The 21,706-nt window shown below is 37.1% G+C and overlaps 1 protein-coding gene and 1 long non-coding RNA gene across 9 annotated transcripts; one reads left to right on the top strand and one right to left on the bottom strand.

The window, feature by feature from the left end:
* Positions 1–1,477: 1,477 nt before the first annotated feature.
* On the top strand, positions 1,478–13,145 carry LOC125478130 (probable LRR receptor-like serine/threonine-protein kinase At1g53440). The gene is made up of 25 exons (XM_048585916.1): positions 1,478–1,559; positions 2,645–2,819; positions 2,906–2,977; positions 3,066–3,134; positions 3,226–3,291; positions 3,382–3,453; positions 3,647–3,718; positions 3,802–3,873; positions 4,394–4,465; positions 4,558–4,629; positions 4,724–4,795; positions 4,951–5,022; positions 5,139–5,204; positions 5,364–5,423; positions 8,723–8,758; positions 8,845–8,888; positions 9,143–9,510; positions 10,141–10,339; positions 10,433–10,480; positions 10,511–10,606; positions 11,565–11,683; positions 11,798–12,008; positions 12,122–12,353; positions 12,463–12,601; positions 12,753–13,145. The coding sequence occupies exons 1-25, from the start codon at positions 1,478–1,480 to the stop codon at positions 13,143–13,145; spliced, it is 2,979 nt and encodes a 992-aa protein (XP_048441873.1).
* On the bottom strand, positions 5,668–8,364 carry LOC125478044. Of its 8 annotated transcripts, none has more exons than XR_007258878.1 (5): positions 7,853–8,364; positions 7,621–7,740; positions 7,252–7,393; positions 7,089–7,168; positions 5,668–6,513 (listed from the first exon to the last, which is right to left on the bottom strand). It is a non-coding gene; the product is annotated as an uncharacterized LOC125478044 (long non-coding RNA). The 8 variants fall into 8 exon arrangements; XR_007258881.1 differs by lacking the exon at positions 7,089–7,168 and having other exon boundaries at positions 5,668–5,857; positions 5,953–6,513; XR_007258879.1 differs by lacking the exon at positions 7,089–7,168 and having other exon boundaries at positions 5,668–5,854; positions 5,953–6,513.
* Positions 13,146–21,706: the final 8,561 nt, after the last annotated feature.

Raw genomic sequence — 21,706 nt, 5'->3', positions numbered from 1 at the left:
CATAATGGTGAGGGTGCACCAAAAAAATTTGGTGCACCCTCACTTTTTGTACACCAAAAAAATTCTAATGAGTGAGGGTACACCAAATTTTTTTGGTGTACCCGGTACACCTAAAAATTTTCCCCCGACCACCCCGTTTCCCGTTTCTATTTGGGCCTTTCACCACGTGGCGTAAGATTATGCATTCATTCCTAAAATGATCTGCTGTACCTTTTGACAAGCAAGATAGTGGTATTCAGTTTCCAAAAAAGCAAGATAGTGGTATTTCCGCAAGATACTACTGGTATTCAAGCAAGATAGTGGTATTCCCTCAAGATATCAAGCAAGATAATGGTATTCCCGCAAGATACTACTGGTATTCAAGCAAGATAGTGGTATTCCCTCAAGATACTACTGGTATTCAAGCAAGATAGTGGTATTCCCTCAAGATATCAAGCAAGATAGTGGTATTCCCGCAAGATACTACTGGTATTCAAGCAAGATAGTGGTATTCCCTCAAGATACTACTGGTATTCAAGCAAGATAGTGGTATTCCCGCAAGATACTACTGGTATTCAATCAAGATAGTGGTATTCCCTCAAGATATCAAGCAAGATAGTGGTATTCCCACAAGATACTACTGGTATTCAATCAAGAGAGTGGTATTCCCTCAAGATAGTGGTATTCCCGCAAAATACTACTGGTATTCAAGCAAGATAGTGGTATTCTCGTAAGATTTTGACGTTGAGATATACATCAGTAGAAGAATATATCAAGTAGGTTTTATAATTAAAAGAATACTTTTTGTTGAGATTAAGTACTGAAATATATAATGTTATTCATACTATATTTTTATATCGTATTTTTATACTTGGCAATTGATGTGGACAACCACATCATTTGAAAAATTTGAAAAACCCAAGAAAATGAAAGAGAAAGACTTCTCGTATACCACAATCATTATTTAATTAACTAGTTTTTTCTTAATTATTAGTTTATTAAATAACGAACTAAATTTAAAAATCTGAATAATTCAAATGATGTGGCTGTCTACATCAAATACCACTTAAGGTAATATGAAAATGTGATACAAAAACATGTATGAACAGAATTTCCATCTGCTAAATTTTAGGATATTTGCTCCATTTGGCCCTTCGGAATGCACCACGTGGCACCGATATCAACCATTCGTACATGAAGATTGTTGACTAGCCTAGAACCCCTTTTGGTCTACTGTTTTTTTGGAAACCCTCTTTTCTTCCACTTTTCTCTTATTTCTATATATTATTCGGAGCCATGCAGGCATGCATCATCATCAGGTCATTAGAAAAGTGGTTTTGCAGTTGTCATTGACGAGTTAGAAGCTGCTTTTAAAAACCGAAGGACACATTCAGGACAAAGCCATTAACAATCTAAAACAAAAACCACTCTTTCACACACAAAGTTACCAACACACTCTTTGTCTTTGTTTTTGTTTTTGTGTAGTGATCCGAGGACAATGTCAAGTTCTGTGATTGTTGTCGGTCTTTTGATGGGGTTGCTGGCTTTGAGTTGTGCTCAACTTCTGCCTCTGGAAGAAGGTTAGCACAAAATAAAATCATCATTTTCCTTCTCGCTTTTACATTTCTCAAGTTTTACTGCAAATATGAATGGTAATTTTGGGATTTTGTGAAGAGTTTTGTTGGTCATTTGAGCATGATTGCAGTTGGTTTTGTGTTGTGAGAAGTGCTCTGCTCTATTTGGTTCCTGAGAAAATTTTTCTTGGAAAACAAAGAAATATGAAATTTTCCTCTTTGTTTGTTTTTGTATTTGTTCATATGCATCTGTATCTTTTCTGTTTCAGTTTCTATTTTTAGAATTTTCAGATCCTAGGATGGGTTGATTAGGTGGATTTGGAGGAGAGGATACCTTTCCCTTATATAAAACTGCAATGGACATGACACTACTTAGAGTTTTGGGGTTAGGGTTTGCAGTTTAGGGCTCTCGGCTTCCGTGTCGCCTAAAGCTGGCGACTCTCCACCGATTTGAATATCTCCAACACACACACGACACGTCGACATGAGTAGACTAAAACTCCGACATACCGATTCGGACCCTAATGAATCCGTGATAGAGAAACTTTGGGTTGCACTCTAATGGGCGAGATTAAGTCCCGTCCAGCCCATCTCTTAGTTAACCCATATATTCAGCCCATCTATTACCTAATCTTCTGTTTTTCTTTTTCGGCTAGTCCATGAAAATTGGAATTGGGCATTTATCTTTCATAAAAGTACATGTTTAAACCAATAAAAAAAAATTAATGTCTTTTTCATAATGGTTCTTAAACAATTTATATGAGTGCAAATTGCATAATTTGGCAGTAAAGGATTCGTCTGTTTGATTTGTAGTATATGTCGATTGCCTCACAAGGCACCAATAATTGCATAATATGGTAATTTCATATTTCCTATAATTAAATGATGTGGCAATTTCTTATTGGTGTAAACATGTACTTTTATGCTTTTCTGATCAAAAAAAGTTAGTAACAAGTGAAGGATTTTTAGCATTCTTTTCATTCGGTTAGGCCTTTGAAGGGTGAACTTGTATGATTGACCATGTCTTTTTCATTGCATGTGATTTTTGGCAAGTGATGAACTTCAAGAGCTGTTTTTTGTTTATGTGACAGTGAAAACTCTTGAAACAATTTCTAGAAAATTACATAACCCTCACTGGAAAAATATCAGCCAAACTTCTTGCCAAGATGGTGGGGTAGGCTTCTTCAAACACTTCACTGCCCACATTTTTAGCAATGTCACTTGCAAGTGCTCCTTTGCAAACAACACTTGCCATGTCAAAATCATGTAAGGCTTTATGGGCTTCAAATTTTATTGTTTTAAGTACAACTGATTAATAAGTTTTAACTGTTGCTTGAATTTCGGTATCACAGCAAGCTGAAGGGTCTGAATTTAACCGGAGTTATACCTGAGGAATTTGGGGACCTTACTCATTTGGAAGAAATGTAAGTGATTACGTTGTTGGTTTGAATTTGTTATGCACATTAACTGGATTATCGAGATGAATTTCTAACGCTTGTTCACATTAAATAGTGATCTCACTCACAACTACATTAGTGGATCAATCCCTGCCAGCCTTTCTCGGTGTCCCATTCGTTCTCTGTAAGTGATTCTGTGGACCTTAAATAATAGCGGCGTGGGTACTTGTAATATATGTTAGGCATGTCATGTAATTGTTGTTAGTGTGTTGTAGGTATCTTTTAGGGAATCGACTCAGCGGTTCAATTCCTGCTGGTGACTTTACATTGCTCAGAGAGCTGTAAGTTTTGTATTAATGTTATTTACTTATTGATAATTAAAAGAAAGAAGGAACATGCATAACCTTTATTGGCAAATACATTTTTTCCAGGGTGTTGGAAGATAATCAATTTGAAGGGCCTCTTCCGCAAAACCTTGGGAGGTTGACTCACTTGGAAAGACTGTAAGATTGCATTCTCATTTCCTATTTTTGCCAAACTTTTTCAAAATCCAAATTTCATGAAACTTTTGGTATTTTGTATGACTTCTCACCGCAAGTGCTCTATAGTGATTAAACTAATTTTGTAACATGTAATGTAAAAATATTTCACAAATTCATTGGATTATCTTTCATAACTGACTTTTACTTTTAACAGCCTTCTTTCTGCGAACGATTTTACTGGTACAATACCAGAGTCGTACGGATATCTAAAGAACTTAATTGATTTGTAAGTGATGCAAAATGGCTTGATTATACGCACGTGCATAATTTTTACACAAAGAATTTCTCATCTTCTTTTAATGCCTGCAGTAGGATAGGTGGGAGCCAATTATCAGGAAAGATACCTGAATTTATTGGAAACTGGAGTAAACTTCAAAAACTGTGAGTGTTGCTCTTCATTGTAGTCATCTCCCATCTTTTACTCTTTATTTCCCATCTTTGACTGTGAACGTTTCTTTTAGGATCATCTTTAGATATATTGTACCGAGTTATTCAACAGTCTTCTAAAATCTTCCTTAAAACTAATGTCCTTGTATATATACATCTCTTTTAGGAGAGAACTTACATGGAACAAGTTTGCTGTCATATGCCGTTTCAATCAAATATATGTATACAATGACATTGTTTTTAATGAAAAGACTAAGAATATTGCTATAGGGATCATGTTGTGGTTAGGTTTACTGCTAATCTGGTACTAAGAAGCTTCTTAGTTACTTTTAGTTACTTTCTAGCCTTGTAAGGGCATTGAGCCATCAGGAAAGAGGATAGTGATTAAATGAAATGATTTCTTTTTTGTGTTTCCTTTCTCTGCATTTTCTTTTCATTCCTGCATTTCCTTTCCCTTCAATATACTTGTATCCTATCACTTTTCGGCTGAAAAGTTAACTTAAATTTACTGCAGTGATCTGCAAGGTACATCCATGGAAGGCCCTATTCCTTACACCATATCTTCATTGAAAGACTTAAAGGAATTGTGAGACCATTGCTCCTCTATCTTCTGATCATTATGTATTCCAATTCTTCAACTATATAACAAATAAATATTTCTGATCTGTCATGTATCAGGATGATATCTGATTTGGATGGACCAAGTATGCCTTTTCCTACTTTGAAATATATGAAAAATATCCAGATAGTGTGAGTTCCATATCACATAAACGTATTGAAATTGTACTTCAGCGTAATCCCTGACGCAATTATTCTAATTTTTGTTCGTATTCCTGTGACACAGGATTTTGAGAAATTGCTCAATTAGTGGTACAATCCCAAATTACCTTGGCAAGCTGACAAAGCTATTAATATTGTGAGTGCTTTTCTAATCAACATAATTGTATAGATGTACACATGTACTATTGCCAAAATGAACAAGAATTTGAGTTTTTGGATTCAATAAACCTTCAAAAGTTCAAAACAAACCTCTGATGTATGTTAGTATAATGTTTCTTTCCTTTATTGTAGGGACTTGAGTTTTAACAAGTTAACAGGAGAAATTCCACAGACGATTGAACGTGCTCACCATCTATCTTTCCTGTAAGTCGGTCAAATGAAACATTCATTTATTGGTGCAAACAGTACACATTAGTTTTAAATATTTCTCAAGTTAGCCTTATTTACATTTCATTGACCGTTAATTTTTACGTGTGCAGGTGTTTGAGCAACAACATATTGACCGGAGAAGTACCAATTGGGATATTGCAAAGCAAACGTGACCAGTCAGTCTATACTCTAACACTAATCTATGAAGTTTTGCTTTATTTGTGTTTGTTTCTTTAACACAAAATGCTGGCAAACTTCGATTTCAATTTCACTTTTCTGTTTCTCAATTATATGAATTTAGAGTTGTCATCAATGCGACACAAAATCTGCTGCAGGGACTTGTCATACAACAATTTTACGGGATCACCTTCCGTCAGCTGCCAACATTTGACTCTGTAAGTCTATCAATATCCAAACACTACAAAAAATATAAGCACTGCACACAATAAATTATCTGTGCCCTTTGAGGCCAAAGAGCACCGGCATATGTGCCCATATGGATCACTATTTGCGCCTGTTTCTGGCAACTTTATCAGAATACCTTTTCCGACCCTATTAACACTTATAATATAATTGTACCAACAAGAATTAAATATAAAAAAAAATCAAATTTAAAAAATTGAAACTGAATTGAGGAAATGCAAAAATTTAAATTTTCATAAAAGGAAAACAGCCTACAACCATGAAACCAACTTTCACTTTCCCAATCTCACAAACATATATTATAATGTTACATATTTTATCTCTAATACAAAAAGACTTGAAAACAAACATTTTCGGACAGATGCATCTTCCTCAACAAGCCTTGCACTTCATCAAACCTCTGCTGCTACAGAAACGAATTAATGAAGATAACATGTGCAATATTTGAACCTCTCACAAAATTAAAACTTTGAAGCAGAACAAAAAAGGGAAGAATCTTACTTCACAAATCTTATACAAAATGCCAGATATTCTCTCAACTAGCTTCTGCCTTATTCCTACTGCACTGAACCAAAACCTTCACAAATACTTTGAACCTCAATAGTCAAAGATGGTCCAATAAGCAAAAACCCAAGAACCATTAGATCAATTAAATAGAATCCGTGAAACCAAAATTTCAAGAATTTGAAAATTAAATTTCACAAACCCTAAATTTAGAAACCCTAATCTAGAATTCGAAAATTAAATTTCAAAAACCCTAAATTTACATTCTTAAGGGGTAGAAAAGTTACTTTAAAAACAAATAACGTGAAGAGAGGATGAGGATTGGGAGCAAACAATTACCTTGACTTCTACTTCCAAATAAAGCTCTCTTAGGTCCTTCATTATTGAATCCAAGTAGAGTTCTCCTGTCCCTAATATCGTGTGCTCCCCAGACTCCTCAACTTTAGTGATTGCAAGAGTATAACTCTTGCTTATCTTTCTTAGTCCTTCCACCATCTTTGTCCGCATACATGGATTTAGTGGCTCGGTTGCTGTTTTCACAACTGGCAGAGTATTGAACTGAAGAGGACGGAAGATGTACACATCCTCGTCATAACATATATTAAGGTATACGTTACAACATTTGGTTATCGGCAGTAGAAACACAAAACACTCTTCAGCAAAAAGGATTTAAGCATCTAGAAAAGTCATTCTAATCCATGTAATGTGAGACTTAAACTTTTTAATGCCTATTTCCAATATTTATAAATTGTTTTATTTTATATGATCAAATTTTAATCTAATTTAACCAAATAAATTCTAATCTAATTTGATAAAATATATGTCACCAAGGATTGATCATATTACCAATTATCAAATCACATTCTCTGTTTCTCTATCTAACATTTTTCTACTCAATTTCGAACTCATTTCAAACTTATTCAAAAGGCCAATTCAGTCTACTTATCTACATGCTGCTGGGTTTTCCTGTGCGAGTTTAAAGCAGCTAGCTTACCACCAAAGTTCAAATCTTTACCAAAACCCCGACACAATTCTCTCTCTCTCTCTCTCAACATTTTCCACTCAGTTTCCAACTTAGTCAAATGCAAAGGAAAGCTGAATATGCATGCAATAGCTAAAGCTCAAATCTTTACCAAGTAATTTTCTCTTTCTTCAATTAATTATACACCAAAGTATGAAGCTTTATCCTTTCAATTTCTTCTTCTTCTCATTTCTTCCCAAAAAATACAAATCCATTTTAATCCAACAATTATCAATGCATCTGCAAACTGGAAAAAAGCAGGACAGAAAACGTACCCAAAGTATAACAGCAATATCACAGGTGCTAGCAAATCTCAGATTTATTAATTGAGCAACCAAAACGCAAAGTACTCTTTTAGCTGGGAAAGCCCCAACAAAGCACAACTGACAGCAAAACGAAATCTACAAAACTGTAAACCTGGAAATTCACAAATGTCCATGCTTAAACATCAAGTTAATAATTAACAATCTACTAGCATTGATTAATTAGCATTCAAGAACTCCTCCCAGATGAAAATACAAACGAAAATTGGAGATTGCCCAGATGAGGAAGTTATCAAAGAACAGTGTAACCTATAAATTAAAATCGGGAAAAGCTGAAAACTTTGTAAGATTTGATCGAGACAGAGTGATCAGAGTTCATACCATTTTCTAGAGAGAAAAAAAATAGAAGTCACAGCTGCTCCAACTGCTTTCTCTGAGTTCGTCGAGTTTCTGGGAAATTTATACTCTATTAGCCGGGAAAGCCCCAACAAAGCACCACAACTGACATCAAAACGAAATCGTCAGGGTTTCATCTCAGTAGTAAGATTAGATAAAAATGTAGAGATGCATCCCTAAAACCAAATAATAAGTAGGAAAAAGCTGAATCACTTACCAAACGCACTGAGGAGAAGTTGAGTTTTCTGCGAGATAAAATACAAAAAAATCAAAATTTGTTAAAAAATTACACAAAAATCAAACCCACAAAAGCAAACCACAAGCAAAGTTCCTGCGGATTTGCACAGCCTTTCCTCTTCTTTGTCCAGCGCCGCTGATGCCTGCACGGTCACAGGAACCTCGTCACTAGTAGAAAACTCGGATCGTGGAGGTGTCAGGCCAAAAAGCCCAGATCTGAGAGAGATCAGGAAAGGAAGAGAGAACGACCGAATCTGGCGAAGGTAGAGATAGAAAGGGGGTTGGAGTCTTGGAGAGCGAGAGAGAGAGAGAGAGAGAGAGAGATGGAGGCAAGAGAAAGGAGTCTGAGGGAGGTAGATATGAGAGAGATCGAGAACGAGAGAGGATGGACCGAATCTGGGGAAGGTAGAGAGAGAAAGGGGTTGGAGATAGAGTCTGAGGGAGGCAGAGAGACGACAGGGGTAAAAGAGGGGTGTATGGTGTGGGTGGGGTTAAGGGGAGAGAGGAAGTCGGGTGTGGACCATAAGTTTATGGAAAATAATAAAGAATAAATAATTGTGTCCTTAGATGTAAAATACAGGCACAATAATATATTTGAGTCCACTTTTTTAAACAAAGTTGTCACAAAATGTGTTTGTGTCCACTTTTTTTATATTGGGCACAATATGTAGTGTCCTTGATTGAACGGGCACTGTGTTAATCTTTTTGTGTTGAAAGACACACAAATTCCTCATTTGTGTTCATAATTTTGTGCCCAAAGGCCTTTTTCTTTTTTTTTTTTTGTAGTGAAACCTCTTTTTATGCTCTTTCTCCGTCGGATATTATTTGTTAATTCCCTTTATTATTACAGGAATCTAGTTTCTAGTCATTCGTCTCTAGAAAATTCGTAAGTTCACCAAAACTTGTAATTCTGTATTTATCAAACATCATAAGACAAATGTATGACTGAGCCTTAATTCTTTCAATGAGTAGGTGGTGCTTGAAGAAGGGCCTTCCTTGCTCCTCAAAGCCTAAATGTGAGTTTAAGTTCATTTAATTTTTTCTTTCGTCTATCTTAGTAGATTGGTTGGTTGTGTAGTTCAACGTTTTTTTTATACTTTTGTTGGATGTTGCACGTTGTTAATCGAATTGATACTTTGAGAACTCTGAGTCAATGTTCGAATGGGGTCTAACAAACATGCAAAAACTAATGAGTTTATTGTCGTTATAGGTGTCATACATATGAATTGAAGAGTATACATTTCTAATAATATTCTTGTCACGCATGTAGACCATTCTATATTTATCAATTGTGGAGGGAGGAAGACGAAATTTGATGGTCATACATATGAAGAGGACTTAAGCACTCTCGGACCATCAAGCTTTTTTTCGTCGTCTCAAAAGTGGGGCTCTAGCAGCACGGGGCTGTACATGCACAAGCCTAATGCAAATTACATTGCAACAAATGTGTTATCTTTAAATATCACCGGTCCAGATTTTTATCAAACAGCGCGCATTGCCCCTGTATCACTCAAGTATTATGCCCTTTGCATGCTAAAAGGCAGATACAAAGTGCGGCTCTACTTTTCCGAAATAATGTTCACAAATGACCAGACATTTAGCAGTCTCGGAAAACGCTTATTTGACATCTCAATTCAAGTGAGTACAAGTGAATTTCATTTACTATTTGTGATTCTTTGCTGGTTTATTTACCCCTTTTTTGTCAAAGACCACAATAACTTCAATGGGCAGCATTTAGTTTGTTTAGCGCGTTCCATTATAGATCACACTTTATGTCTTAAAACTGTACATGATTTTTCTTTTGGTATGATTAGAGCACGACACATATTTGGAAGGTTATATATATGTCGTCTAGCTGCTTTATTTGGGTGTTATTTTATACGAAGTTTTAAAAGATATGTAGAACTTTCAGATATAAACCTGTTTATTTAAGTTCTCTCATCTGATTGTTTAAGCCTCAAGTCAGTGCTGCCTAGTTTTCCTTCTTTGCCTGATACACTTCATGTAGGCTTTCAGTCATCATTTGAACAGAAGTTCGTTAATTTGATCTTATTACCACCTAATTTTCTTTTATTTTATTTTTGGGAGGGAAACGGAAGGCAGTATTTAGCTAGTCTCATGTGTATTAGTATATTATACTCATTTTTAGGAAGTTGTATGTCGCAATAGGTTTAGCTGCAGTTGGTACCCTATTGTATGACTTTTCTCGAGTGGAATTGAAATATGAAACTAGAATTAATGTTGTTACATATTGAAATTGTTGTGCAGGGGATTTTGGTCCAGAAAGACTTTAATATTATGGATGAAGCAGGAGGTGTTGGTAAGGGAATTGTCAAAGAGTTCGACAATGTTACTGTTCTTGGTAGCACACTGGAGATCCACTTATATTGGGCAGGAAAAGGAACGACTGCCATTCCTTATAGAGGTGTCTATGGGCCTCTTATATCTGCGATTAGTGTGACACCAAGTACGTTTTGCCTATGTTGTAGAATATCTGCAAGTAATCTCTCATCTATTAGATTTACATTTATTCTAATAAAATTATACTTTATATTGGCAGACTTTGATTCTCCAACAGAAAGTGTAAGCACCATACCGCATGGTAGGAGTTGTCTGCCTATAAGCACAATAGTTAAAGTTGGGGGGTGCGTAGCAGTTGCCATCATATTAACAGTGCTGGTTATTCTTTGGATCAAGAGATGCCTCGTAGGACTACAGAAAACATTGGAGGATGGTATTTTTTGTTTCTCCGTTATATTGCATATTCTTTTCATTGTTCTATTGCTAAGAAGAACGTTTATCCTCTTTTCTGACTTCTCATGCATATTTAAGTGCACACTCTTAAGACAATAGTTGTTAAGATATTGTGTCACATCCCGCCCCGGGGCGGATTATTTTCCAAGCCCGCTCCACCACCGTAGCATGATATTGTCCGTTTTGGGCCCCGACTACGCCCTCACAGTTTTGTTTCTAGGAACTCAGACGAGAACTTCCCAATCGGTCACCCATCCTGGGAGTGCTCTCGCAGGCTACTCGCTTAACTTCGGAGTTCCAACGGAACCCGAAGCCAGTGAGCTCCCAAAAGGCCTCGTGCTAGGTAGGGATGAGAATATACATATAAGGATCACACCCCTAGGTGATGTGGGATGTCACAATCCACCCCCCCTTAGGGGCCCGACGTCCTTGTCGGCACACCACGACCATGGTTAGGCTCTGATACTAAATTGTCACATCTCGGCCCGGGGCGGATTACTTTCCGGGTCTGCTCCACCACCGTAGCACGATATTGTCCGCTTTGGGCCCCGACTACGCCCTCACGGTTTTATTTCTGGAAACTCACACGAGAATTTCCTAATGGGTCACCCATTTTGGAAGTGCTCTCGCGTGCTACTCGCTTAACTTCGGAGTTCCAACGGAACCCGAAGCCAGTAAGCTCTCAAAAAGCCTCATGCTAGGTAGGGATGGAAATATACATATAAGGATCACACCCCTGGGTGATGTGGGATGTTTCAATCTCCGAGGGTACATTATATGTTTTAAACTCATGATGCAAAGTATGTCTGCCTATAGGTCCAGGTAGTTGTTAAATTCTAGGCCTTCAAACTGTAATGGGATTTAAGAAAAAACAATGATATTGTTCTGAAATTTTTCTTAGACACAACCATTTCTTATGAGTTTTACTTGTCATGCAGATTTGAAAGGTGTGGAACTACAAACTCGTAAGTTTACCTTTACGGAACTTAAAGATGCCACAGCCAACTTTCACCAAGCCAATAAGATTGGTAAAGGTAGTTTCGGTACTGTTTATAAGGTATTCTTCGGAACAAATAATTAATTTTCTAAATTGATTAATAATAGCAGTCCTAATTATGATTAATTTCTCCATAGAGAAGATATTTGTTTTAACTATCTTAGTCAAATGCAGGGCATTCTTGCTGATAGAACACAGATTGCTGTTAAGCAGCTTTCTCCCGAATCAAACCAAGGAGAGCATGAATTTTTTAATGAGATAGAGATGCTACATGTTTTGCAACACCCTAATCTTGTATACCTATACGGATATTGTATTGAAGAAAATCAGTTATTCCTTGTCTACGAGTACATGGAAAACAATAGCGTTTATCATGCTTTGTTTGGTAAGTATCACTTTTGTACACCTACTTTTCATTTGGTCCATGCGTATGGTACAAAAGATTTTATGCACAAAATTATGACTAATTTTGATTAACTTGACAAACTGAGGGGGCAGAAGAAAGTCAGTTGGATTTGGATTGGGCAACGAGGCGTAAGATATGTGTTGGTATAGCAAAAGGTTTGGCTTACCTTCATGATGGATCAAGCTTGAGGGTTATTCATAGAGATATCAAGGCTTCGAACGTATTGCTTGATAAACATCTTAACCCGAAGATATCGGACTTTGGATTGGCTAAACTTGCCGAAGAGGATAAAACACATATAAGCACCAATCCTGTTGGAACTCCGTGAGTCCCTATTTTTACTTCTCTTCTTATATTTGTCCTTCCAATATAGTTATATTACAGCATATGTCTATAAGTATTGTATTGATGTGATGATTTCATGATTTTGCAGTGGCTACATTGCACCAGAATATGCAAATCTGGGTCATCTTACTAATAAAGCAGATGTTTACAGCTTTGGAATTGTTCTACTAGAGATTATTAGTGGGAAGAAGAAATCAGATAAAAAAGGATTCTATATTCTTCATTGGGTAACTTCCTAATTGAACTCTAATTTGAATTTTGTTGATGTTGTTTACCACTAGATAGAAGGCTTTTTTTTTGCATTCTTCTTCGCTGAAAGTTCACGTTATTTTTCAAGATACGTAAGTTATTTTACTTTTGTTCTTTTCATGTTTATAGGCGCATGATCTCAAATCGAAAGGGAATTTGATGAACTTAGTGGATCCAAGGTTGGGCTCAGAATTCAACAATGAAGAAATGATAGCTACAATCAATGTGGCTCTCCACTGCTGTAATTCAACTTCAAAGTTTAGGCCTACCATGTCTGAAGTTATGAGCATGCTTGAAGGTGAGGCTGCTGTTCAAGAGTTCGTCTTAGACCCCAATCCCTCATCAAGTAATGAGAGGGATCCAATAGTGAATGAAGTTTTCCAGTCTGTTTTGAGAGGGGGCGCTGGGACACTTGAAGGGCCATCGAATGATTCAGATGCAGCTCTTGATGATATCCATCCAGTCAATCCGCATCCAGGCCACCAAGACAATAAAAAAGGAAGAAAATGGCAAAGTTATTAGGGATTTGATACATTTGAAATCACTAATGTCTCAGGAAAATATATACTTGCAGTTGGACACTTGTTGCCCGAAACATTAGTGATTTCAACAAGAAATTTCAAATAAACTGTAACAAACCTCGTCCATTCCCATTCTGTCTGTTAAAGCTGATGTATATGAAGCGTTATGCTCTGGTAGGAGAGAAAATGCACCTTTGTATTCCATGGCTGTTTCAAACATAAGATACGTTGATTCCAACATGCTGAACAATTTCATTGAACTTCCCTTGTTTCACTTGTGAACTTCTTAAGTGTTTGAAACTTCCCCGAATATTTTGTATCACCTCTCTCATTGCTTCCAAAACATCCTGCACAACTGAATTTAGAAGATGTGCAGCAGAGCGAATATCAAATAACCAACCATGGACCAAGAGAGGCCTGTTTTGGGAGATCTGGTCTTTGATTCTTAGAACAATGTCATCATCGGTGGAACAATCATCAAATGTCAAGGCAAACAACTTACTGTCAATGTCCCAGTCCATCAGGCATTTGATAACTACTTCTGAAAGCAAGTCCTCCGTATGAGTAGAATCAAGTGTGGGTTAGAGCAATATTAGAAAATATGAAAATAACACAAGAATTCCATTAATAATAATCATAAAGAAATTCACAACATCAATTTATGTATGAGATTAATATAAACAATTAGAGAGAAAGTTAGAAAAACTGACAAACTTGGAGATTAAGGCTTGCATAAATGCAATGTCCTAAAGACAGAATTTCGCCTCTACTCTTGTGCTTGTAGTTCGGTAGGCGTCCGTCTTCCAGGATTCAACAATCTATAATCCGAAGTCAAAGCACTTCAATCATCGGACTCTGGCGAACTTCATATATTCCGTACTCTCAAAACATGACTCAGATTTTTACTAAGACATTGGAGAAAACTCTTCTCTTAATTCTATTAGATAGGTGGGATGCTTGAGTTTATATAGAACTCAAGCCACCCTTTTTGAAACAGTATAATTGTTGTCTAAAGTTCCAACGAACAGATACAACTAATGAATTTGAATTCAACCATGACACATGACTCTTATTTTTCATTCATACAAAAATTAAATATTATAATATTAATTATAATATATAATTTCCAACAGTGTGACAAAATTCAGAATTTTCTTTTGTAGTTTCCAGTCCTCATCAATATAATGTGCCGTCAATTTGAGCTGATCCAAGTTTGGGTCGGTTTGGTTTTAGTTTAGGTGTGGGTTTGAATCATTTGGTAACATGGATATTTAGAGGGCAATTTACATGGTACAAACAAACTGTAACTAACGTTTTAATGCCAAAGTCGATAACTTTCGTTTGAACACTTTGTGGGTCTGCCTTATTTTTGTTTTCCAATTCATCTTTGTAAATAAAAATTGGGAAAATAAGAAAATATTACTTCTTTCAACTGAAAAAATAAAATTCAATGAGTGCGAAAAATCAGAAGTAAGAAGAGAGCAAGGATTTGGACATTTTACCAATTTTGTAAGATTTTTCAATTATTTACTAAATAAAGATTTTTCAAGTTTGATGCATGGATTAATCAAATCACATCCGTCCATGGATGTTACATGGTTTTGTAAAGATGTCGTAAATATCGACGGTTTTCACGTCTTCTATTCTATTCAAAATGGGGATGCCATTGAGATATCTTCAAAGGCCCCAACCTGGAAGGTTTTCTTGTCTCACCATTTACAGACAACAGTAAGGAAATGTGAGGAAAAATATTTACATAAAAAGAAAAGTACTTTATAATTGCTAGTTGTGTTCATATCCGTAGAACTCGTGATTTCTTGTGTCAATAAATTTACTGTTTTACCTTTATTTTTAAATCTAAAAGTGTTTCTTAAGTTTCACCAAACGCTAAACCCAAACACTCATTACCGGCGGCTGTGAATTTTGGAAGGTTGTGATTCACTATTCTCGTTGAATAAATTCTCCTTACAATATACTACCATAAGTAACTACATCTTTACAATCAATTCCTACTAACTTGCTACTAATTGACAGCGTATAATACAAGATAGGAATGTAACCAATTACAATATATTTGTCCTTGATATCGTTGATTAATTATTAATATTGGGGTAAGTATATTCATCCTTCAATTCTTTTTTTCAAAATACTTCAATTGGTACACACAAGAAATAGGCCAATTTAGCAGCTTTTTGCTCAATCTCTCGTGGAGTAAAATTATCATCAGTACGAGTCAAGAGAACGGCTCATTGTCCTTTTATTTCCATATAAAGGACACGACGAGCATAATTACCCTATTTAATTTCTATTCTTATGGACTGAATGTCTTTCATAAGGAATCAGACACAACGAAAAATACACACTATGCCCTCTTTTATATCGAATCGGTCATAACCACTACCTACATTACACAAAATTGTGCACCATAAATAGGGGCTAATAAAAGGACCTATGATCCCATAGAAAGACATCACAATACCTTGTGGAAAAAAAAAATTTATTTGCTAAGAAGGAAGTAAAGATATAAAATTCCTTGTGATGATCCTTGACTTTCTCAACACTTCCCCTCAAGTTGGTGAGTGAATGTTGCGAACTCCCAACTTGCCTAACAAAGTATGAAATCTTTCCTTCCCAAGAGCTTTAGTGAACAAATAAGCAAGTTGTGATATGGGTGGAACAAATCCTATCACAAATTTTCCTTCCATAATCTTATCTCAAACAAGATGACAATCAATCTCGATACGCCTTGTTCGTTCGTGAAACATCAGGTTTGCCGCAATATGGTGGGCGGCTTGATTGTCGCAAAATAAGGTAGCTGGCCCTTGGTCCTAAATTTGAAGATCTCGAAAAAGATTTTGGAGCCATGCAAGCTCGCAACATGCTGCTGCCATGGACCTATATTCGACTTCAACAGAAGATAAGGATACGTTTTTTTGTCGTTTGCTTTTCCATGAAATAAGGCTATTTCCAAGGAAAACACAATAACCAGTAGTTGAACACATAGTGGTTGAACATCCTACCCAATCGAAATCACAATATGCCTTTAACTTTAATGAATTTGAGATGAGAACATCATACCTTGCTCCGGTGTGCCTTTCAAATACTTCAAAATGTGAAAGGCAGCTTCATAATGAGACTTTTGAGGTGACTGCATGACTCTACATAATAAATGAACTGAATATGTAATATCTGATCGGGTTATAGTGAGATATATCAACCAACCAACCAATCTTCTCATCATCAGGAAGCAATTTTAGATTTTGTTCCATAGAAAAACTTGCACACAATGATCCCATGGATATCCAACAGATACTTTCTTTGTGAAATGAAAATACCTTGTTTCAAGCATGTCATCTCGATCCCTAGAAAATATTTCAAATTACCAAGATCTTTGATACAAAACTTGGTACTCAAAAATGATTTGAGATCATTAATTGTTGTCAAGTCATTCCCTGTTATCTGTATATCATCAACATAAATGAAAAGCACAGTAAATGACTTTCCTCTTCTTGTAGTAAAAAGTGAGTGCTCTGCTTTGGATTGAACATAACAAGTGGACCGAATAGCTTTTGAGAACTTGAAAAACCATTGCTGAGAAGCTTTCTTCAACCCATCAAGCGACTTATTAAGGCGATACACCAAATTCTTCCCATGTTGCCGAAGATCGGGTGGTGGAAGCATGTAAATTTCTTCCATGAGATCACCATGAAGGAATGCATTATGGACATTGAGTTGATGTAGGGACCATGAGTGAGCAACATCAAGAGCAAGTAAGCAGTGGAAAGTGACAAGTTTGGCCAATGGAGAAAATGTGTCATGATAGTCGATACCTTCCAATTGAGTGTAACCCTTAGCAACCAAACGAGCTTTATAACTGTCGATACTCCGATCAGATTTTATTTTGATCTTATAAACCCATCGACATCCAATTGGTACTTTCCCGGGGAAAGAGGAGAAAGTGTCCACTTAGGATTTTTTTCGGCTTCTGCATAACTGTTAGGTTCCAAATCAGAAGACAGTTGTGCAATGAAGGATTGATATGTAGAGGAGAGTCCTTGGTAGGACAAGTACTTAGAAAGAGGATACCTTGTACTAGGACCAGAAATCGAGGATCAGCTAGGAGCAACGTAATGGTCAGGCAAACATAATCGTGGAGCTCTGCAGACGGGACTTGAATGCGACTGGAATGTGGCCAAGGTGTTGGAGCACGGGTCCAGAGATGCAGCAGGCCCATCAGGAAGGGCTGAGACGTGGTCAAGCCCATCAGTGGGAGAGGTGGGTTGCTGCTGGGCTAATGCGGGGACAATGGGTTGGGTAAATTTTGGACTGTTGCTAGGCCCGGGTGGCTATGTGGGTTTCTGTTGGTGGGTTAGTTTGAATGGGTGGTGGTAGAGAAGTTATTGGGTCTGGTGTTGGGCCAATATTTGGGTTATTTTTGTGGAATGGGAGAATATTTTCATGAAATGTGACATCTCGACTTGTAAAAATTATTTTGGAATTAAAATCATATAATTTGTAAGTTTTTTGCCCAAAATGATACCTTATGAAAACACATTGCTTAGCCCGAACATCAAACTTATGTTGTGGGTGAAGATTAGTTGTATATGCTAAACATCCAAAAGTGCGTAAATGTGTATATGAAGGAGGGTGGCCAAACAATTTCTCATAAGGCGTGAGGCCCAATAAGAGAGGGGTAGGGATGCGGTTAATCAAGTAAATAGATGTAAGAATGCATTCATCCCAAATTGCAAAGGGATATGTGACTGAAAATGAAAAGCCCATGCAGTTTGAAGAATATGTCTATGCTTACGCTCCACAACCTCATTTTGTTGAGGGGTGGAAACACAAAAGCGTTGAAAAAGTATACCATGGTACTAAAGAAAGTATGCATAGAAACAAATTCACCGATTATTAGTTCTAATGGTTTAACTTTGTGGTGGAATTGTGTTTCAGAATAGGCAATGAAATATTTAAGCAATGTTTGTGTGTTTGATTTATGAAGCACGAAGTAGACCCAAGTGCAACGCGTAAAATCATCAAGAAGAGTAAGGAAATAACGAGCACCCGAATGAGATGCTACTCTATGTGGTCCTCAAATATCACAATGTGTAAGTTCAAAAGCATGATTAGTATTAATATGACTTAATCCGAAAGCCAATCGAGTTTGTTTTGCCAACAAGGTTTATTTGTAGAATGGAAAATTTTAGGAAATTTTTTAGCTAAACGTTTGTAGTCTCAAGGGTGAAGGATGACCAAGTCGACGGTGCCACATGACAGAAAATACCTTGGGTGATGAGGTAGTTGTAGGTGATATTCGTCCTTTGAAGTCCACAAAATAATAAATCTCATTACTTTGTCGACCCCAACCAATCATCGTCCTTGTCTCCAGGTCCTGTAAAATATAAAAATCAGGATAAAAAGTTACTGAGCATCCCAATGATCAAGTTATCCGACTAACAAAAATTAAATTGATAAAAAATGAGCCATTCCAAGAACATTATAAAGTGATACCTTGAAACCAAAACTGTAGGTACCAATAGAATTTATGGGAACCCGAGTCCCATTAGGTAAGGCCATTGGTGGTAAAGGCAGATTTGTGGTTGCATTAGTCAATGGGAGACTAGATATATGATCAGTGAACCACCATCTAAAACCCATTGGAAAAAAGAAGGCAAACCTACTATATTTGCCTTAGAGTCTGTAATGACCTGAAATTTCTAATTCGGAAGCTAAACAAACAGGTAGGTCACAATAAAATAATGGTTAATTATAATTCTAACTAACCACACTAAAAAAATAATCATTTTTTTTTTTAATTTATGGCTGCATCTAACATCCTGGTTAGACTACCTGCGTACCCTAAAGGAAGGGATCAAACCATTCGTAGTTCACCATTTTGCTTCTAGAACAATATACTAAAATTTCATCATGATCCAACGGTTGGATCTCCGCCAATCAATAATTCAAATGGCGGTCGAAGTTTTATTTTATGAACTTACAAACCCAATTCGGGAAGATCCATACGTCGGATTCCCGGTCTGTAAGTTCCCAAGGTCCTCAAATATTACGTATTATAATGTCTCAAATTTTGGTGACGATCCAATTATCGGATCGTTGATTCCTCAATTAATCAAAGCATTGTATCGTAGTGAAGCTTAGGTTCAACCAATCCACCTATGCCATACGATTATCAAATTTAGACTCAAATCATCTAAGATGTCTTAAAAGGATATCTACAGCCCTCTGGCCACGCGCTGCTGCACGCACTGCCTTGGGAAGCGGTCGGCTGCCTGGGCTCGCTGGAAAATTTCAACTATTTCTAAAAATTCTCAAAATTTACAGAAATGAAGATCTCAAAAAGTAGAGCAAACTTATACATGTGGCCAAGTCCAATTTGGCCGGGAAAAGCTCCAATTTCCCTCGAACCTACCGGAAACCCTAAGAATTGTTGGCTTCGATCTGTCACCTCCGGTGCTCCACCAGCCCTATAATTGTTTGGGCTTTGTTCCAAGCCTCAAGAGGATGCTATAGGTGGTGGTAATCAAAGAAATTTGTTTCAAATTTGGGAGATTGACCTCTATGAACCCGCACACCACTAGCGTGGTTTCCCAATTTCAAGGCTAATTTGTATCGAATTTGGGGAAGAATAGGTAGAGGGAATGATGGGAAATGATTTCCAAGTGGTGAGGGGCTTCAACTTGTTGGAAATTGGTCGGGAGACTACCGGATTTCCATGGTGCCGCCGATTGGGTCGCACGGGTCAAGAGACCCGTTTTTTCCCTTCTCCATCTTCTCTCATTTCCTTCCCTTCCTTGGTTTCTGATTGGTCCCCCCAATCCCTCTCCACTCTCCTTTCTCTCATTGCCGCTTCATCTCAGCCACCCATGTGGCACTCCCATTTCTCCACAAAATCTAGAGCCATTCAATTTAATGGCAAAATCACTATTTCACCCTCAACTTCTATCGTTAATAACTTATTCGTTATAACTCCGTTTCACGAATGGTTTTCGCCTACGCGTTTGTAGGATCGAACTCTATCCAATATGTCAAGAAACTTGACATAATAAATGAGGATAAAATACATCTCAGTAAAATTACGTTTAGCCACCTAATGGCATTTTTGTCACTTCAACTAATCGATAAAAAATTTCCACATAATCACATATTTTAAATTATTCAGGGTATTACAGAGTCAAGGCCCAATTTTTGGCTCATCATTGACAAAAGTTGCTGGAATTGTTCTGTTGTGAGGGGAGAATGCCACATTGTTGACCGCTGGTTTTCCGTTCAGTTTGTTATTGCGCCCACCAAAACTGCTTGAACCATTGGATTTGCCGTGAAGACAGTGACCTGGCAGATTCCCATGAAGCCTCCAACATGTTTCAATAACGTGATGATCCTTATCATAGTAGGAACAATGCAACGGTTTCCTCTCGAAGGATCTCGCTTTCCCGCATTTGTTGTTGTGTCCATGCCTTGTTTGCACAGCCATGGCCATGCCTCTTTGTTTCTCTTCTTGCGTCAACGTGGAATAAACGGATCAAATCGAAGGCAATGGCTGAATAAGCAAAATCTGCCCACGAATTGCAGAATACAAATCGTCTAAGCCCATTAAAATCTGCAACACTTTGGTTCCCACCACTTGTTCATTGTTGGATTGAACAGCCCTGCAAGAATATGGCATAAACGTTTGGTAGGAATCCATCTCATCCCACAAACCTTTAAGCTTAGTGAAATACATGTTGATGGGTTGTTGATTATGTGCAAGACTTGCCAGATCACGCTGGATTTTAAAGAGACGAGACACGTTTTGTTGAGAAAAACGTTCTCAAAGATTATCCTAAACGACTATCTTCATGTACACCACCACACTGGTGGCCAGGTTGCCTGAAAACGTATTGAGAATCCACATGAGGATCATGTTGTTGCAACGTTGCCAAATAACAGATTCTGTGGGATGATTGTTCGACACTTCCATCAACAAACCCTAATTTGTTCTTCACATGGAGTGCAATTGACATGAAACGACACCAAGTGCCATAATTTTCACCTGTGAGTTTGGTTGAAACAAGCATCATTCCATGTGTGGAATGGAATAACAAATGCTAACAAGCAATAAGCAAATTCCATGTATCAAAAAGTAATTAGAATGGACAATTAGCTCGTTCAAGTCATTTATAAAGAGGCAGAATACTGGTTAGAGCAGCAATTTAGATTAGAATAATTAGATTACTCGAATAACAAGTGTAGCTTGTGGTTTGTTCCAAAATTACAGTTTTTGTTAATGCAAAGCTCGAGCCGAACCATCCGACTTAGTTTTGTTTGGCTTGTTTGAACGTTTATTTTGTTTTTCATCTACATTCAAGGTTTTCTTTATCAGTCATGTTAGAGGTTAAAAAGAAAGACCTGATGACACACCCCGACCTAGATCAGGGCGTGCTGGCCGTCACTCGAAGGTGACGTAGCCATGTGCACGTGCGGAAGCTAGAGAAAGTAATGTAAAAGTACGAATAAATTAAAACCTAGCATACAAAGTATTAAGACAAGTACTAGCGTAAGTGA

The sequence above is a fragment of a genome, unplaced genomic scaffold, assembly GCF_019419815.1.
Source record: "Pyrus x bretschneideri cultivar Hongxiangsu unplaced genomic scaffold, Pyrus_bretschneideri_v1 Contig23, whole genome shotgun sequence".
NCBI lineage: Eukaryota > Viridiplantae > Streptophyta > Magnoliopsida > Rosales > Rosaceae > Pyrus > Pyrus x bretschneideri.
The sequence above is the reverse complement of the archived record's forward strand: the minus strand, read 5'-3'. Positions and strand labels throughout refer to the sequence as shown.

Coding starts and splice junctions, on each gene's coding strand:
- LOC125478130 (XM_048585916.1), top strand. CDS start 1,478: ATGTCAAGTTCTGTGATTGTTGTCGGTCTTTTGATGGGGTTGCTGGCT. Junction 2,978..3,065: donor CTTACTCATTTGGAAGAAAT/GTAAGTGATTAC, acceptor CACATTAAATAG/TGATCTCACTCACAACTACA. Junction 3,874..4,393: donor TGGAGTAAACTTCAAAAACT/GTGAGTGTTGCT, acceptor AATTTACTGCAG/TGATCTGCAAGGTACATCCA.